Source organism: Malaclemys terrapin, chromosome 3 (assembly GCF_027887155.1).
Source record: "Malaclemys terrapin pileata isolate rMalTer1 chromosome 3, rMalTer1.hap1, whole genome shotgun sequence".
Lineage (NCBI taxonomy): Eukaryota > Metazoa > Chordata > Testudines > Emydidae > Malaclemys > Malaclemys terrapin.
In genome coordinates, this window is record NC_071507.1 from 134,406,540 (window position 1) to 134,425,882 (window position 19,343).

The window sequence follows — 19,343 nt, forward strand, 5'->3', positions numbered from 1 at the left end:
AATTTTTGTTTAATTTACCAATAGCAAAATAATGATCCAAAGTTCCTAGTTGGGCTGACTGGCGTTGGGTTTTTCTTTAGGGGGTGGTGGTAAAAGCTTGTTCATTGTGGCTAGAGGGGGGAAAGTCTTTGGAAAGATGCTCATCTCCTTCCAGTAGTACTCTGTGTTTAAAAAACAGTTCCAGTATCAAACTCCGGTTAACCTGGAGCTGCTCAAACTAGAGGTGAAGGGGCTGGAGTCGGAGGCAGACTGTTGCTCAGATATGCAAGGCAGGTATCCATCCAAGTCACATCTTGTCCAGCTGCCACGTGATTGTTTCGAGTTAACAAGGCCCTGTTGTCAGAAGCAAATATTTCCTCCAAGTCCACCGAAATGTCCTGCAGAGGGCAGATGCTGCTCGTTTTCTGCAGACAGTTCTCTGGAATATTGACCTGGGACTTTAAATCTATACCCAACTTAAACACTTTACCCATCAGCATGTCTGCGGCCACAAAACACCACGCTCCCGAGCTACGGATAAGATCATTTAGCCGAATCTGTTTGGGACGAGTGTAGGAGTTAGAAAAGATGATGAAATCTAACACGCCTAGAAACTAGCGTTAAAAGAGGGATATTGTATTTATTAAACCGAGCAAACCAAAAAGGATTTTAACACATGAGCACGTGTTAACAGTGCTCAGTTTGATTTCGCCCACCAGTAAGCTAGGCTCCAAAAGGAGCTCCTTTAACATGGAGCTCTTTCACTTGAAAGTGACCAATTTGTCACAAACAGTGCAGCTGTATCTAACCGCTTCCCATCCCCCCGCGCCCGCCATCGCCATTACTAGACTACTTGTTACTTTTTTATACAGCATTGTTCCTTTATACTCACTTCAGGGCCACTGGAACCAGCTAACACTCCGCTTTCTAAATCGATTCAAAATTCAACTCGTTTTCCCAACCCAGACAACACGGAGTTCTAGGCGTGTGCATTCCCCCGGAAGTCACTGGACAGCTCTTTTCTTTAAATCTAGTTGTTTTTAACAAGACTCAGTATAATTAAGCTCCGCCTTTGCTCTTAAATTAAGAGCTGACTAGAGAGGAGTAAATATTCGCCACTCTCCCCCATGCTTTCAACGAGAACGGGACTACTAGCTTCGAAAGCAGAGCTCTTTAGAGAAGCATCAAAGGAAGGACACTCCTACAAGCATGGGATTCAATGCTTAAAAATATACTGCCGCGGTTAGATTTGGTAAGACAAAATGAAAACGGCCTCGTGTGCTAAGCTAAAAGACTCTGGATGTTATAAACGGGGGACCTGTCGATATACTCCAAAATCCCATTAAGTACAAAGGAAGTACAACTCAGTATAGGTACTAGGGTGTTCGCCTCCCCTCCAGATTTTAAGAGCTATGCAAATCAGTGCTATCTTTAAAAACAAATTACAGATATTTCAATAAGTAGAACAAACTATGAAGGTATTGTGCATTTCTGTTTTATGTAGATAATAAAATATTACTTTAACATAAATATATAAGGATCTCTGCGTTTTTATTTTTCCCCACAAGCACATCCAAATGTACCAAAACAAAGTATTTTTAGAGACGGAAACAAAATAATAATTAAAAAAATTACATCCCATATAGATTTTGTTTACCTACTAATTTAAAGCTACAGAAAAACAGTTTCCAGAACCTGTTTGCTTTAAAAGAAATAAATATACATTGAGGCAGGCCACTTAAAAAATGATATGAAAATATTTCCCTGGGTAGCATTTAAAAAAAAAGAAACAAAGAAAAATAGACAAAGAAAACATTTAAACTATTTCTGCATTTCAAAGGACAAATATTAAACATATATACATAGTGGTAAGGTTTGCGTGGTAACTTTTTATTATTATTATTTTAAGTAAACCTATTCAGAGTTAGAGGCTTTTTCACAAACATCCTCTGAACTCTGTTTTTCTGACCTTACCCACATATTAATGTGTCTGAAAGTTCATTTCCTCCCTTTACCACTGGATCTGCCCTGATCTGAATCATTTCACTGGGAGCTAGTCCTCAGCACTCTAAATAGCAAGCAGCTGAATACACCCAAAAAAAGCTCAGTGCCTGTATCATTATGACAATCGTTGGAAAAAACAGAGTAAAGACAAATAAATATGCCAAATAGAACTCGCCATTTGCTCACCAAGAAAATAAAAGACAACCAGATGTGACAGGCGCTTAAAGAGACAATGAGAAACATATTCTAAAGCCCTACCTACTGAATTCACTGTTGAGCTGATAGTTCATCGAGGGAATGTTTCACATTTTTTTCTCCATAATTGCCAAACATTCAACTAAGCAAACTTTTCATATTATGAAAAAGCTTTTTTTCCCTATGACAGCGCCCTTTTGTGCTGATTAGATAGTTCATTTGTGAATTTGTAGCTAGCAGTTTAAAGTCCCCCCGTCTCATACATAGCCACTGTTTCAAGTTTTCTTCCCCTCCATAGCCTTTTGTGTTTGTGTTTTTGGAAAGTTAACCGTTTCCCGTCAAACTAATGTCAAGAAATGCACTTTAAAGCTATCAACGAAGGGGAGAAAAGAGGAATTAAAAATCGCATTTTCCCAATCCATTTGTTCCCCCTAGTGAAAAAGATAAGGCTGCCCAACTTAAACTAGTCCTTTCGTGCAATGAATGGAGCAGCGAGTTGAGCAAAGGGCGTGGGATTGTTATATATGAGCGGAAAAATAAATATGGAAAGTAAAGCAACAATAAATGCACTAGACATGCAGACAGAACCGTGTGTTATGTGTTACGCATATATATGCAAGTTCTCCGTTCTTTCTGTTTATATCTTTTTGTTGAAACTGCTCAATAAAACAAAGTTTAGAGGCTGACATCAGCACATCTACTCCAGTGCGATGTATTTAGGAATACTAAAAGCACACAGAGAACTTTACATATGGGGTGTCTGAAGTTAAATCTTCCCCCATCCCCCAGGTTCTCTTCAAAGTGTCACTTTCTTTCTGTTAGAAAACTCTGGACACACATTTAACCTCCACAACATTTCCTCCGAGCGCTTTCACAACGGGCCTTCCTCCCTAAAATGAAGCAATCAGTCACTATTCATTTTTTCTTTTACTGTCCCCAACCCCAAAACACTGCCTGAAAATGAAGTTTACGTCATTGGTTTTCATTATTCTCTTCCAAACTGGACTCTTGCCTCTGAAGGCACGTCTTAAGCGTTTGTGAGAGTCAGTTCTCTTGAAAGTGGAAGTTGTTTGTGTTTATATATATTTGCTATGGTAAAAGGAGAAAATAAACATTACACATATGTAAGAAGACTTGTTTATAACAAAAGTTCACATATACACATAAAGAAAGCAAGGGCTATAACACAGTAACATTTTGTAGACTGGTCAATGGTTGCCTAACGCTCACCGTGGGAAATGCAAGTCATTTGCAAAATCAAGGTAAGAAAAAATGTATTTGTTAATGTAAACTTCAATTTTCTTGCAGTGCAAATTCAAACGGTTAAATACTGTCTACATCAAAAGGGATTCATTTTTTTATTCCTAATGGGGAGCCACGTCAAATAAACACAGCAGCATGTGCCTAGACTGAGCATCATTCCAAGATTAAAGCTGCCTTTGTGTTTAGCGGGGCTCAGAGTCGATTCCATTCTTTTTTCGTAATTAATTTAGTTTTTGTGAAAGATTTCTCTCAGTGCCTGACACTGTGCGTGTATCTGTCTGTCTCGTGTCTGTTTGTATGTGATACTCACTCCACTCCATTGCATGGGCACTCGCCTGTAAAGATCAAAACACATCATTTCACCTGCTACCGTTTACGGGATAGTCCAGTGCAGTTTTTTTTTTTGTTCTGTTTTTAAGATAGGAGAAAACGTAAAAAAAAAAATAAAAATAAAAAAAAAAAAACAATCAAAAGTTGGAGGGGTTTCCCCCCCCGCCAACCCCCATGTGAGTTCACTGCACAGGCGTCTGCACCCCGTGGTGCGGTGGAGTGTCCCTACTTGCCCCATATACATCCTCGGCTCCGGGCAGAGTCCCTCCCGGGGGAGTCATGCGTTTCTCTTTCTGTCTCCTGTTACAAAACCACACTCGCACCACCTCTTTCTCCAGCTGTAGGCTGTCCGCCAGCGAGGTGATCTCCTGGGCAGAGGGCTTGGGGCACTTGAGGAAGTGGCTCTCCAGGGCGCCCTTGACGCTCACCTCGATGGAGGTGCGCTTTTTCCTCTTGCGCCCCTGAGCTGCGATCTTGTCTATGCTGGTGGGGCTGCCCGAAGACGAGTCCGCCTCCTCCAACCACTTGTTCAACAAAGGCTTCAGCTTGCACATGTTCTTGAAGCTCAGCTGCAGGGCCTCGAACCTGCAGATGGTGGTCTGCGAGAAGACGTTCCCGTACAGGGTGCCCAGGGCCAAGCCCACGTCCGCTTGGGTAAATCCCAGTTTGATCCGGCGCTGCTTGAACTGCTTGGCGAACTGCTCCAGGTCGTCCGAGGTCGGCGTGTCCTCGTCCGAGTGGGGGTCGTGGTGGCCCCCGCCGCCGCCCCCGGGGTGCTGCTGCTGCTGGTGCGGAGGGTGCTGCTGCGGGTGCCCCCCGGGGTGCTCTCCGCCGTGGTGCTGCTGCTGCTGCTGCTCATCGTGGGCATCCCTCAGGCCGTGGTGGTGCAAGCCCGGCTGGCCGGAGCTCAGCATCCCGTTGACCGTGAAGCCCGGCGGCTGGGAGTAGAGCAGCCCCGCTTGCCCCCCGTTGGAGGAGGCCATGCTGGGCGGCAGGTGAGCCGAGGCGCCCGTCCTCCATGCCCCGGCGGCGGCGTGGTGGCTGCCGGCGTGGTGCACCAGGTGGGGCGGTCTCCCCTGCTGCTGCTGGTGCTGCTGCTGCTGCTGGTGCTGCTGCTGCAGCTCGTCCCCCCGACCCCCGGCCTGCACCACCGAGGGCTTGATGTCCTGCTGGCCCAGGGGGCTGGTGGACCAGGGCGAGTCCCCGCCGCCGCCGCCTCCCCCACCGTGGGACAGCGCCGTGATCCACTGGTGAGCGTGGCTGAGCGGGTGCCCGTTGCTCTGCAGCGTGTAGTCCGGCTGCACCAGCGTCTGTGCATCCCTGTAGCCGGCGCCCGGCTGCATGCTCCCCGGCGGCTCCGCATGCACCATGGAAGAGCTGGAGGTGAGCAGGCTGTAGTGGTTAGACGCTGTGGTCGCCATGACTCTCCGAGCCGGACTGATCGCTCTGGTTAAAGGAGCCGCGCATTTGACAGCTACTTTTTCGCCTCGGGCTCCTCTCTCCTTTCGCTCCCCCCCAAGTCCTCTTGGCAGAGCCCACTGCAAAGGCACGCGTCCCGGCTCCTCCCTCCCGCGCCCACCCATTGGCTCCCACCGCTTTGATTTACGTGGAGACCTCTAGCAACCGGCTCCGGGGGAACCACCGATTGGCCCCAGCCGCGGCGCCGACACCCCGCCCCACAACCGCTCGCTCCCTTTTTGTAACCAAACTCTAAGGGGGGAAAAGGAGCTTGGCCGCTTGCAACCACATGGACGGGGGAAGAAAGGGGGAGATGCGGGGGAGGGGATGATTCTCAGAGCACCGACCCTGCTAAACCCTCTGAACACAGGAGAAGCAAGTACACTCTACTCTGGCCATACACAATGCAAGTCCTGGAGGAGATGCATGTTGTTCTCCTGTTGCTTGCATCATTGCAAACCTGGCTGGCTCGTTGCATGCTTTAAACGCTGTTTGCTTTTGTGCACGCACACGCTGCGCAGAGCGCGAGCTGTTGACTGGAATATCTTTAAGCACGGGCTGGATTGCAAGGATGGCACTGGTACAAGAGTGAGATCACTTTACCACAGTAATTTGTTCGCTCTGTAAGTCACACTAGCGCTTCATCAATGCTGCTCTGTTGACTCGTGGTGCATTTCCTCCCCTCCCCCCTTCCATCCACGCGCCGACTCCTTACGATTTTTTTAAAATGCAACTTTGTTAGGGACACTTTAAAAAAGAACCAGAGCCTACTGGTTTGTAGATATAGGGATGGGTTGGAAAGATCCGAGCGGATGGGCGAATGCGATTCCGCTATAGTCTTTACACCCAGAAGCCCGGGGGAAACTCGCTGCTCCCGGGCCACAATGCAAGAGGGTGATGACGGGTGCTGCTGCATTCTGGGGAGGACAAGAGGTTCTGGCAATTCCCAAACTGCCCCAGCAGCAGGTGCTATCCGGGACAAAACACCCAGCAAAGAATTTCAGGGCTTAATGCCTTGCAAATCACAAAACCACGGCAGTCCTGCAGTGTTAGGCTTCCCCAGGCACTGGGGGACAGGAATATTCACAGATCAGCTTCAGCGACTCCGTTTTCTGCGCGCTAACAAAAAGATAAACAAGTTGCTGCCCTAACAGGAAAGGAGGACATTGTGGAACTGGATGCGGATCTCTTAGGGATGAGTGGTACTCGGGTTAGCCATGGTAAAGAGTTCGTTTCCCATTTTTAAGCGGTAACCAAAGCTTTATCTTGAAAATAAACTACTGGGTGAAGGGGGTTGCGCTGTAGACTCAAAGAATCTTAATCAAAATAGTACAATAGGGCAGACTGGAGAATTTATTACTACTAACAAGAACCAGCTTTCTTCTGAGAGTTGTTTATAAATCACCATACTTAACATACAGACCTTGAAAGACTGTTTGGCTGGAAATGGTCCTCTGTGTGAGTGTGTGGACGGGTTGGTGCACACAAACATATACAGAGAGACAGCATAAACACGTTATTTAGTGTTCGCAAGATACTCCTGCGGGGGCCCTTGTTTCCTTAGTTAGTTTAACGGCATATTAAGAAATTATTCAACCAGGAGTCAACTTGGCCCGTGTGAAAATCATTTAAGCAGCAAGGAAGGGGAGATTCTGCTCGAAATTTTTCCTCTCCTGTGGTGTGAGGAAGACAAGCAAAGAGCAATGCTGTCTGTTCTGCAGGTATCTATGACAAGTCAGTTTATACTTTATGTCTCTGAATTGTTTCCACGATAGAAATCATATTTTTGGTCATGTTTTAAGGACATTTACAGTTTGATGCTGAAATGCTGGTGCAGTTTGTCCAAATCAGGTATAGTCCATTGCGTGGAAATAAAAACAAGCAAAACCCATAACAAACTTCCACTAAAACAACCAACAGTGCCTCAATGGAACCACAGCATAGCATACACCAGGAGAAAAGCACTGGTCTTATTTACTATTGGGCAGAAATCCTTTTTCAAGGCTGAATTTGAACTAGCTTTTCTTCAAATACCGAATGAAAGTACTTCAGGACCCAGGCTACAGAATGGCTTATTTGCAAGTCCAGTTTTTAAAGCGTATTTATGTGCCTCGGGGTGGTTACAAGTGTTATCCTTAGAAAGTCAACGAGAAAGTCACTTCTGCCATAACCTAAGGCAGGTGTATCTCACATATTTATCCCCAACTAATATTTCTATCTGGCGAAACTTACCTCTCAATTGGACAAAACACACAAGACACTGAGCAGAGAGCAGGCACCAGACATTAGAATTTCTGTATACGGTGAAGCAATCTGAAATCAGCCTTATGCAACTTAAAAGTTCCCTGCGTCTCTCTCGCTCTCCCCCTCCCCTCCAGTTATGACAGACTAAGGGTCGACGTATACAATCGCTGTTCCGCGTGTTTAATACCCCTAATAAATCACCGGCAGATATCAAAGGCTCCTGGCAATCACACAATTGAAAAAGTATGAACACGGTGTAAAAACCCCTTTCCCCCTACTGCTCCCCCCCCCAGTGACATTAACATCTATACGTTCACAGCTGGAAAGAGCGCAGAGTGCGAACGGTGAATTCAGAGGCGATGCAAACTCCGCCTCCTCGTCCCCATCATCATCATCATTGTTAGCCTTGTCATTAATACTGTTTCTTAAGCATCCTTAACTCCCAGCTCCCCCTGTGGAGGAAACCGCTATCGGAGAGCTCATGAGCGGGGAGAGCTCTTGATTGTCTGCTCCTCTGTGGTTCCTGTGTGACTGGTGCTGATTTCAGTTTGAGCCCCCAAATTGGGGCTGGTTTAGGTCCAAGGAGCTCGGGATGTGAAAGAGACAGTCATGTGTCCCCTTTCTTTGGTAACTGACCCTGCTGGATTACAGGGCTCTGGAGCCTTTATTTCCTTTCTCTGCCCATATAAAAGCAGGTTGAAGGTGATGCAGTGTCTTGGGCAGACACTGCAGTGTTTTGATTCAGCTCAGCCCTTTTCACTGTTCAAAGCAGCTGTTCAAATACTAGGGCTGCTTACTTTGACGTGAAGAGGATTTTCAAACAACCCTAAAAAGCTTTGAACTGACAGGCCTCCTTGATATCTCCTTCATTCCAGTACAGCTACCCGAGAATATTCTCTATAAAACACATATAGGCTCATCTTAACCGGAGCTTTCCCCTGTATGGGAGGTGAGCTGCTGCACACTCGCAAGGTACATTGCATAAGGAACGGTGGTGGGTTCAAAGTATTGATCCTGCTGGGACGTTTAAAATCCAAGGCGAGCTACCGCATTTCCTCTGGATATAGTTTGTGGACTCTAGCCCTTTATTGTTAAATATCTTGGATTGTTGAATCATCCTTTTACTTGCAAAACGTTGAGCTGTCTTAACGCTTACACTCTTAGCAAATCCAAGCCTTGCGGAGAGAAAGCTACATCTACTCGGTCAAAATACAAACCCTGATCTTTTCTAACAAGATTTTATTTCTAACGACCCCTTAATGCTCAGGGTTTTAAGAGTGCTCTTTTTAAAAAAAGGTTCCTCTATTTAGAGGCGAAAAGCCTATTTTAAACTGTGCACTCTGGCTCGAAATCGACTCACGCAGCTAAAGAAAAAAAAAAACCTCTTCCAAACTTCGATTTTTTCTCATTTATAGCTAGTTTTAGGGTGAAATCATCAAGAAGAAGAAATGCACTCTGCGATTTGCTAATATACTTTTTCTGGTGCAATACACACAGCAACCGAGCCTGCTGCTCCATTTAAAGGCCAAGTTGTGAGATTTGGGCACATTACTAGGACGCATTTAATGTAACTATTGTGAGATGCGACTGTTTTGATCTCTTGTTCCCTTTTTAACCTTTCTGTATGAACTATTCAATCCTGCGCTTTCTGTAGCTCTTCCCAATGTGGCTCGAAGGAGCCTGATCTCGTGGAGAGACCCAACACATGAATGGAACTTCAACTTTAAGGGCCTTCAGAGGGACAAAACTGAGGCCGAGGCTTCACAAGTGATTGCTTTAAAAAAATCCAATCTACACAAAGAGGCAGCTGGCTGCTTTAATGAAAACTGCCTTAAAGCTGCAAGAACTGCAGCCTCAGGGATGTATTTATAAGATGACTCAAAAGCTACACTTTCAAGTTGCTTTTCCTCAGGGTAGGTATAACAAACATATTTAACTAGGATATCTAAACAAAATGGACAGAAACTGATAACTTTGATTGCACAGGATCACATTACCCACTGAAATTAAAACCCATAGTTTAAATTGATTTCTCCACCTAGCTGCATCAGACAAAAGAATATATTTTTTCCTGCTAGGATATCGATTCGCCTAGAAGATAGAAAGATATAGAATAATAATGATAAAAAAGTTTCTGAAAAGTTTGTATTAGTGTTCATTTCCAACATTCTCTGCAACTCTATTCTTCTGGCCACTTCATTCATATGTGGCTATTCTGTTTTATCTGCATCACTGTTTAAACTAGTAGGATGTAATGTTCTAAGTTCAGTATTTGAAATTAAATAATTTGAATTCCCGGATATTAATCTTTTCCCTTCATCCTCCAGTTCTGAATCTTTGTCATTAAAAATGATCCACCCTTTGTAGTCCGCAAGTGAATATTTTATAGACAGATACCGCTATGAAGACTTCTAACACAACGTCAACCAGTCAAGCTTAGCTGTTGCAGGGATTACTTTGAGTAATTTATCAAAGGAACGCTGCTAAATTTGGAGTGGTGAATATGAGGCCTGGAGGGGAGAAGAAGCAAAAAGGACAAATTCCATCAGTCTGTGAGATAAATTCTACTTGGAGTTAATACAGCTTGTTTATATTGAAGTCTTAGAGCTAGAACAAGATGCGATTGGCAGAGTTTGCCTTCATGCAATTTACTTTTCAGAAGGCTTGCTATTAAATGACCTCCCAACAACGCAACTTAAAGGGGGGTTCTTTTAACATTAAAACAGGTGAATTGGTAGCAGACAGGAGGGGCTCAAACATCTTTGATATATTAAAGTGTTTTCAATTGAGATCTTTCAGAAACTAAACTGGAGATTTACAGGGGGGAAACAGTCTGCTTCACTGACAAATAAAATACTGTAGTTCCTCCCCCCCCCCCCGCCCGTAATGATCAAATACAATTAAGCAGAATACATACACTAGGAAGAGCCCAAATATATTATTATTCTACTTAACTCAGGGAAATTATGTTTTCTTACATAAGTTGCATTTTCGGTATGTTTTTAAGGAAAAGAGGAACACAAGTAAAGCTTCTATTCTGAAATACATTGGTGAAGTGATCTCTCAGGCCATGTTAACTTTCACAGGGTGGAAAAGAAGCCGGAGTTGACTATTTGTGGTGCATATGCTTACAACAGAAAAATCTAATCAGTCTTGAAACCCTGAGCATGCCCTGCACTTCTAGACCTCAGTTGCTGCAGGTGATGGCAATAATGCATGCCACAAAGCTTTAGCCATAATCAAAAGTTGAAATGGAGGAAGAAACGGTCTCTGAGGTTGCCCGTGGGAATATCTGGGGGGGAGAAAGAAATCTTGCCATAGAATCAGCCCAGTATTTACCCCTTAGCCCCGCCCAGGGAGTTTTATATTATAACCCGCAGCCAAATGCAAAGGATGAAAACTTGACGCTACAGTTTTCACAGGCCCGGTCCCATTATTGCTGTGGGCTAGCAGAGGAAGAATGAATAGACGGCATCTTCCAGTCTTGGCTCGGAACTTCATTGACCTTTGAAGAGCTCCCAGTTGTTGACAATGGGCCCGATCCTGCTCCTATCGAAATGGGAGTAGGATTGGGGCCGCTTGTTTCAGAAGGGAAACCAGCTTAGTGTTTTCCACCTATTATTTTCTTTAATAAGATAGAGGCAAGATTCCCCCTATCCCCCAGCCCGCAATGTTTTTCGGTGCGTCTTATACTCTCTGTAAGGCAAGGCTAGAAGCGCGACCCTCGCAAGCGGTGGCTGCGCGCAACAGAGTTTGGGCCGGCCTGTGCGCAGAGAGTTGCCGCTGCAGCTTAGCATGTGCTGCAGGGAGAAGCCGGGCGTTGAGTTTCCTCCCTTGGCGGAGGCAGCTGAACGGTTAGAAAGTTTCTTTGGCCGGGCTTCGAAGAGGAGGAAGAAGAGGGAGGCAAACAAGGAGGCCGGGCCATTGTCCACAGAGGGCGCATTTTTGCCGGGCTGCCGTTGGTTGCTATAGTGAGGAGGGGAAAAAAAGCCCACACAGAGCAGCATAGTTCGGCTCCCTCCACTCTCGCCAGCCCCAGTGAACAGCGCTCACCACCCCCAACCAAAATAAAAGCGCCCCCCCACCCCGTATCCCAGGCCCTCCCTGGGTACTAGCCTAGTGCTCAAAGGCTGGAAGTGAGGGCGCACTGCTAGGTAGAAGTAGAAAGGGAGATACCTTGGTTACACAGCTAGGTCATGAGCAGGCAAACAGGCTGTTGTAGTCTGCGCCCACAAGCAAAGCAACTCCTTATTTCTGCTTTATTCACCATATCGGTTTCTCATGCTTTAGTAAAAAGCAGAAATCATGGTCACTGCAAGTCCTATTGGGATTCAATAGCTTCTGACAGTGGAGCACAAACGTGCAACGGTGAAGAATGTTAGATTCATAGAAAGGAACATTACACCTGATACAGCCCCTATTCATCCGATCGCAGCGGCTTCCCATCCTGCAAATCATCAGTGTCACTGATCCTGAAGCGAGCTTCTTTTTATTTAAATAATTAAGCGGGGGTGGGGGAGGAGAACTTTACTTCTTCGATGCAGATGACCTGCTTTTTAATTTTAAAAGAGACTTTTATTTTGCAGCAGTGTTGTTTTTGTTGCCTTGCTATTGAGCTTTGAAAACAGTGTGGAGTGGGAAGGCAATAATGAAGTGTCTCCAAGGCTGAAGATTTAGTTAAGTGTGTGCCTCAAGATGGCAAGAAGAAAGTTAGTTACTTAGTTAATTGAGAATTATTCAACTTCTGAGATCGTCACAGAAGCTTGGTGAACTGGGGTGAGGGAAATTTTCAGTTGTTTTTTGCCAGGACAAGTTATACTGCAGCTGAAGGAGAGAGGTCAGTATCTTTTCAAATCAATCTGTCTGCTTTGTACCCATATATTCCCTGTAAAGGGAAAATCTCCAACTTCGTTCCTTCATCTGTTCTGCATCATCTGAAGTAGACAGTTCTTTAGATTGCATGCACTTTTGCTCTCGACCAAGTGAAACTTTACAGTTATATAGAGTTATCTGACATGAGAACAAAAATAAAAGTCTTCTGTCCTAATCACATAGGAGAATTGTTCTCTTCTTGTCCCATTGTTATTTTTATCTCATTTTCGACTTTGTGGTGGTTATGTTTAAAAAAAAAAAACGTTACAAGCCATCACTTAATGAATTATTCACATTTTAAAAAATGCTTGAAAGAAATCACGCTAATGAAGAGAACATTTGTAGTAATTTGGTGATAATTATCAGAATCACCAAATATTCGCAAAGGCTTTAACATTACGTGTTGGAAGAAAAGCAAAACACATTATTTTAATAGTCTGATATGCAAACTATGGATCATTCAATTACATGGCTTAATAATGCATACATGATGTGATCTTGTTATTGGGATAGGAAGGTCTGCAATAATTCACTCCAAAGACCAAGTGTGCTCTTACATCCAGTAAAATCCATTGCCATGGATCAGGGGCCCCTGCCAAACTACATTTAAGAGAATAAAAATTAATGACTGAGAATTTGAGCGTTAAATTAACATTAATTATATGACCTGCCTGCTGGAAAGATTAAATTTCTTACGCCCTAATTAGATAACGTCTCCTCATACATCAAACAATTTCATTTCCAGATTTCAGTATTAAAATGCAGAATGGGAGACCAGTGTTGTTTTCTCTTAGTCTCTTTCAGCGCTAGCACGTAAGATCTAAATACTGTACCAAGCTTCTCCTGGAGTGTGGGGTTTGCAAGGGTGAAACAGAGTCCAGGGAATAAGTTTGGGTCAATGTGTTCTTCAAGTTGAATTTCTTTAACTAATTCCACTGAACGTGTCTAACAAATTAGCTAGAGAACTTATGAACAAGCCGGCAGACTGAGTTTAGCAGCTCTAGAAACATCGTGCCCTGCGACTGCTTAAGAAGTGGCGCTGGGAGTCCAAACACTTCGGTGTTTCAGTAACTGGATTTACAACGGGGTCTTTGGGCAGCTGAACTCCTTAGTTTGTTTTATTAGCAACATCCCCTCTTTCGCCTAGCCCCCACGCTGTATGTAGAGCTGATAGCACTAGTAGAGTTAAAACGGAGATTAGAGAGCGAGATCGATCTCTCCTCCGGGATGTGCACTGGACACATCATTTGGAGGATTCTTTTCTTTAAATTGACACCTCAAAGAATACGGCCCTGCGCTCCCCCCCCCCCCCCGCGCCACCTCATCAAACCCACCAACAATATTTTCTGCCTTTATCAGCAGTTCATTTAAATACCATCTCCGCTCTGTCTCCAGCGGCAGGCTGCGGCGCCTGACCTCACCCTCCGCGCACGCACTTGCTGTGAAAGGGAGGTGCTAGTCCTGATATTGGACCCCTCTCAAAGTTCAGCGAATGCTGGGTGTCGCCCTGCACTGGTCGCAGTGGCAGGGACACGTGTCCTTCAGCGTTGGGGCGGTTAGCTAGCTTTGGTTAATGCGTTCTCGGGTGGAAAGAAGTCTGGAGATCTCTGCGGGCTAAAGGAAATAGCTCTTGTCTGTTTGTTAACTCATTCAGCTCCGAGGGTAAGGAGCATTTCAAAACGATCGCCGCACAGAAATGCCGGAAAAAAGCCCTCCCCCTTTTTTTGGCCATGAAAGTTCCAGAGAAGAAAGTTTCGTTGCAGACTTTCGTGCACGCGTTACACTTCTGCTCCGATGTCAAGTTTAAAGCGGGCCCTCACATTCCCTGGGCGGAACTCAAAATGACCAAAGAACAGACACCTTTGTTACATTCAGTGTAATCTAGCTGGGAAGAGCAGGCAGCTAGATTACAGGGGTTCGGGTTTCCCGTCAGTAAGAGGGGGTTTAACCTGTCAGATCTCCATCTTCTCCAGGAAAACGACAAGGATCATTTTCTCCTTTCCAGGAAAAAGGGGGCTGCAGGACAGAGGGGATGCAGGGTGTGTGTGTGTGGGGAGGGGAAGGGGGGCCCGCGCAGGGGAGAGCGGATGCAGGGTGTGTGGGCACAGGGCAGAGGGGATCGGGTGCATGCCAGGGAGAAGGAACGCGTGTGTGAGTGTGTGCAGGCAGAGCAGAGACAGTGCAGGTGTTTGTGTGTGTGCAGGGCCAAGGGGCTACAGGATGTGTTTGTGCAGAAGACAGGGAGTGTAGGTGATTGTGCGTGTGCAGTAGACACCGGACAGAGTGTAGTATGTGCGCAAGGGGAAGGGGAGAGAGTGTGGTATGTGTGCCTGGGGGGAGGGGGCAGAGTGTGATGTGTGTGCGGAGGGAGGGAGCAGAGTAGGGTGTGCGCGCGGGGGGAGGGGGAAGAGTGGTGTGTTTTTATGGGGGGAGAGGGCAGAGTGGGGTGTGCGCGGGGGGAGGAGGCAGAGTGGGGTGTGCGGGGGGACGGGGCACTGTGGTGTGTTTTTGTGGGGGGAGGGGGCAGAGTGGGGTGTGCGGGGGACGGGGCACTGTGGTGTGTTTTTGTGGGGGGAGGGGGCAGAGTGGGGTGTGCGGGGGACGGGGCACTGTGGTGTGTTTTTGTGGGGGGAGGGGGCAGAGTGGGGTGTGCGGGGGACGGGGCACTGTGGTGTGTTTTTGTGAGGGGAGGGGGCAGAGTGGGGTGTGCGCGGGGGACGGGGCAGTGTGGTGTGTTTTTGTGGGGGGAGGGGGCAGAGTGGTGTGTGTAGAGAACAGAGCGCTCGGGGTGTGTACTGGGCTGACAGGTGGAGCGTGTGCGGGCAGGGATCTGTGTGCAGGGGCATGAGCGGGGACGCAGCTGGGGTGCGGAGGGAGGGGCGCTCGGGTCTCCGCAGGAGCGGGGGATCTACACCAGGGATCAGAGGACAGGTCGGAATGCGCGCCTGGAAGCCGCGGCTGGCGGCGCCGGGCGGACTGTGCAGGGTTGAAGTGGGTTGTAGCCCAGGCAAGCTTATGTTCTAATAAATTTGTTAGTCTCGAAGGTGCCACAAGTACTCCTGTTCTTTTTGTGCAGGGTTGGTGCGCGGGCGGGGAGCTGGGCGTGGCTGTAGCAGAGCGGGTGTTTCGGGGAGTGGTGAAGGGGTTCAGGGGCGGGAGGTGCAGGGAGTGGCTCTGCAGAGGGACAGCGAGCATGTGTGAATACAGGCGGACGTCGGGGTGTCCGCAGGGGCCTGCCTGTGCGCCCATCCCGGCGCAGAGCGGGAGTTTACTCCCTTGAACCCAAGGATGTGTCTGGGGGCAGCAGCAGGCCCGGGGCGCAGAGAAGAGGCAGGCGTCCGGGGGGGAGTGGGAGGGACGTATGTGACTGTGCAGCGGATGACACAGTTTATTGCTGACCAGGCTGCAGAGTCCTGGGGGCGTGCACGGGGTATGTCCTAGCGCCCACCGCAGGATGGGTCCAGGGGAGAAATCACAATAGTGTCGCTACCGGGATGGGCAGCTGAAGCCGGATGATTGGCGCTGGAGGAAGGCTGCTGCTGACTCGGAGCCAACGTTCCTGAGCACAGGAAAGCACGCTGCAGGGGAAAGGAGCTGCGGGATTTCCCGACCCCTCAGAGGAGTTGGGTCTCCACTTCTGCAGCGCCCTTCCGGGGCGGTGTAGGAGACACTTGCTTGCAGCTTTCCCTCCCCGCACGCTGACTTTTCTGACTGTTTCCTTCCAGACTTGCTTGGCAGCAGAGATCAAAATGAATCCGGACATTCCCCTGTATTGGACGATCGACGGGCTGCCTAACCCCTCCCTGTACGCTGATGACCCAGTGCAGAAACAATCACTTCTAAATCCGCACTATGGGCGCTGCCTATATACTCACTTCGAATCCAAGAAGTGGGACAGTTACTCAGACTGATACATAATGTCTTCCTGGGCGTGGCGGTGTCAGCAATTGAAGACTGCATTATACCTGCCTCCACTTTGGGCTAATGCTCGGTTTAACGACGTGTCACTGATCAGCTGTGTAGTTCATTGGTGCTTATCCTACTAGGGACCTTTATAGATTTCGAAGGTGGGGATGGGGAATACTTTTCTCAGCATATATAATTGCAGTTTTGGTGCCTCTACAGAGGAGCTCAGTTGATCCCTGAAGCACCTGCATTTCCTGTTAAATTTATGGCTAAATCCTCACTTCAGTAATCCGTAAAACAATTAGCTCAATTTTTCTTGAACGGGACTATTCCGGGAGCAGGGACTACTCAAATGAATAAAGATTGGTAGGCAAGGCCCTTCATTGAGTTTCCATTTAGACAGGCACTTTAAAGCAAAAGTTGATGGAAGCTGTGAAATAAATATAATCAAAGCAATACAATTAAATAGATGCCAGCTATAAAAAGAAAGGAGAAACAGAACCACATGTCAATTTCACCCTGCATTGTAATCTTGCAATTCAATAACAGCATAAGAACGGCCATACTGGGTCAGAAAAAGAAGCATCTAACACAGTAACCTGTCTTCCAACAGTGGTCAATGCCAGGTGCCCCAGAGGGAATGAACAGAACAGGTAATCATCAAGTGATCCATCCTGTTGCCCATTCCCAGCTTCTGGAAAAAAAGACATAAGGGATACCATCCCTGCCCATCCTGGCTAATAGCCATTGATGGACCTAGCCTCCATTAATTTATCTAGTTCTTTTTTGAACCCTGTTATAGTCTTGGCTTTCACAATATCCTCTGGCAAAGACTGTGCATTGTATGAAAAAAATACTTCCTTTTGTTTGTTTTAAACCTGCTGCCTATTAATTTCACTTGGTGACCTCTAGTTCTTGTGTTATGAGGAGTAAACAACACCTCCTTATTTACTTTCTCCACACCAGTCATGATTTTATAGACCTCAATCATATCCCCCCTTAGTCGTCTCTTTTCTAAGCTGAAAAGTCACAGTCTTATTAATCTCTCCTCATACGGAAGCTGTTCCATACCCCTATTCATTTTTGTTGCCCTTTTCTGAACCTTTTCCAATTCCAATATATCTTTTTGAGATAGGGCGACCACATCTGCACACAGTATTCAAGATGTGGGCATACCATGGATTTTATATAGATGCAATATGATATTTTCAGTCTTATTATCTATCCCTTTCTTAATGATTCCCAACATTCTGTTCACTTTTTTGACTGCCGCTGCACATTGAGTGGATGTTTTCAGAGCACTATCCACAATGACTCCAAGATCTCTTTATTGAGAGGTAACAGCTAATTTAGACCCCATCATTTTATATCTATAGTTGGGATTATGTTTTGCAATGTCCATTACTTTGCATTTATCAACATTGAATTTCATCTGCCAATTTGTTGCCCAGTCACCCAGTTTTGTGAGATATTTTTGGAGCTCTTCACAGTCTGCCTGGGACTTTACTATCTTGTTTTGTATCATCTGCCCGCCACCTCACTGTTTACCCCCTTTTCTGGATCATTTATGAATATGTTAAATAGGGCTGGTCCCAGAACAGACCTCTGGGGGACATCGCTATTTACCTCTCTCCATTCTGAAAACTGACCATTTATTCCTACCCTTTGTTTCCTATCTTGTAATCCATGAGAGCACCTTCCCTCTTATCCCGTGGCAGCTTACTTTGCTTAAGAGCCTTGGGTGAGGGACCTTGTTAAAGGTTTTCTGAAAAGTCTATATCTACTGGATTCCCTATGTCCACATGTTTGTTGACGCTCTCAAAGAATTCTAATAGATTGGTGAGGCATGATTTCCCTTTACAAAAACCATGTTGACTCTTCTCCAATAAATTGTGTTCATCTATATGTCTGACAATTTTGTTCTTTGCTATAGTTTCAACCTGTTTGCCTGGTACTGAAGTCAGGCTTACCGGCCTGTGTTTGCCAGGGTCACCTCTGGAGCCCTTTTTAAAAATTGGCATCACATTAGCTATCCTCCAGACATTTGGTACAGTAGCTGATTTAAATGATAGGTTACAAACTATGGTTAGTAGTTATGCAATTTCACATTTGAGTTCATTCAGAACTCTTGGGTGAATAGCATCTGCTCCTGGTGACTTATTACTGTTTAGTTTATCAATTTGTTCCAAAGCCTCCTCCAATGACACCTCAATGTGGGACAGCTCCTCAGATTTGTCACTTAAAAAGAATGGCTCAGGTTTGGGAATCTCCCTCACATCCTCAGCCGTTAAAACCGATGCAAAGAATTAATTTAGTTTCTCCGCAATGCCCTTATCGTCCTTGAGTGCTCCTTTAGCATCTCAATCGTCCAGTGGAACCACTGGTTGTTTAACTTCTGATGTACTTAAATTTTTTTTTTGCTATTACTTTTTGAATGTTTGGCTAGCTGTTCTTCAAATTCTTTTTTGGCCTTCCTAATAATATTTTTACACTTCATTTGCCAGCGTTTATGCTCCTTTCTATTTCCCTCACTAGGATTTAACTTCCACTTTTTAAAGGCTGCCTTTTTGTGTCTCACTCCTTCTTCTACTTTTTTGTTTAGTCATGGTGGCTCCTTTTAAGTTGAACCTCTATTATGGTGTCTTTAAAAAGTTTCCATGCTGTTTGCAGGGATTTCACTTTTGGCACTGTACCTTTTCAATTTAATATAAAGGTGGTAGCCAAAAATTGAAACATAGCATCACTTGACCTTGGGAACCTTCACTTCACATCACCTGATCATTGGCTTTTAGATTCAGTAGAAATGAAGTTTACATCTATGTTATTGTTATTTCTAAGAGCTTCAGACTTTATCTAAAACATCCACCATTTGCCTGTTACTGTCTCTTTCTCACTTTCTGGCCTGAACTGATAACAAATGAGGTTTACTCCTATGTTAAATGACAGCTCAAGGGACCCAACCTCCTCTGAGCAGACAGTGACTATATGCACTGTTTCACTATGGGCTGTGTGCTGAACTCCACGCATCCCCATCTGCGACCTTCTAAGCTTGAACCTGGCAGCAACGCCCCTCTTTGTGCCCAAAAGTTGAT

At 45.9% G+C, this 19,343-nt stretch overlaps 1 protein-coding gene across 1 annotated transcript; it reads right to left on the minus strand.

The window, feature by feature from the left end:
• Positions 1 to 3,953: 3,953 nt before the first annotated feature.
• Positions 3,954 to 5,192, minus strand: POU3F2 (POU class 3 homeobox 2). Its single transcript, XM_054023714.1, has one exon. It carries the CDS (start codon positions 5,190 to 5,192, stop codon positions 3,954 to 3,956), a length of 1,239 nt encoding a protein of 412 aa, XP_053879689.1.
• Positions 5,193 to 19,343: the final 14,151 nt, after the last annotated feature.

Bases quoted from the DNA above. Each gene is read 5' to 3' on its own strand.
- POU3F2 (XM_054023714.1), bottom strand. From the start codon at position 5,192: ATGGCGACCACAGCGTCTAACCACTACAGCCTGCTCACCTCCAGCTCT.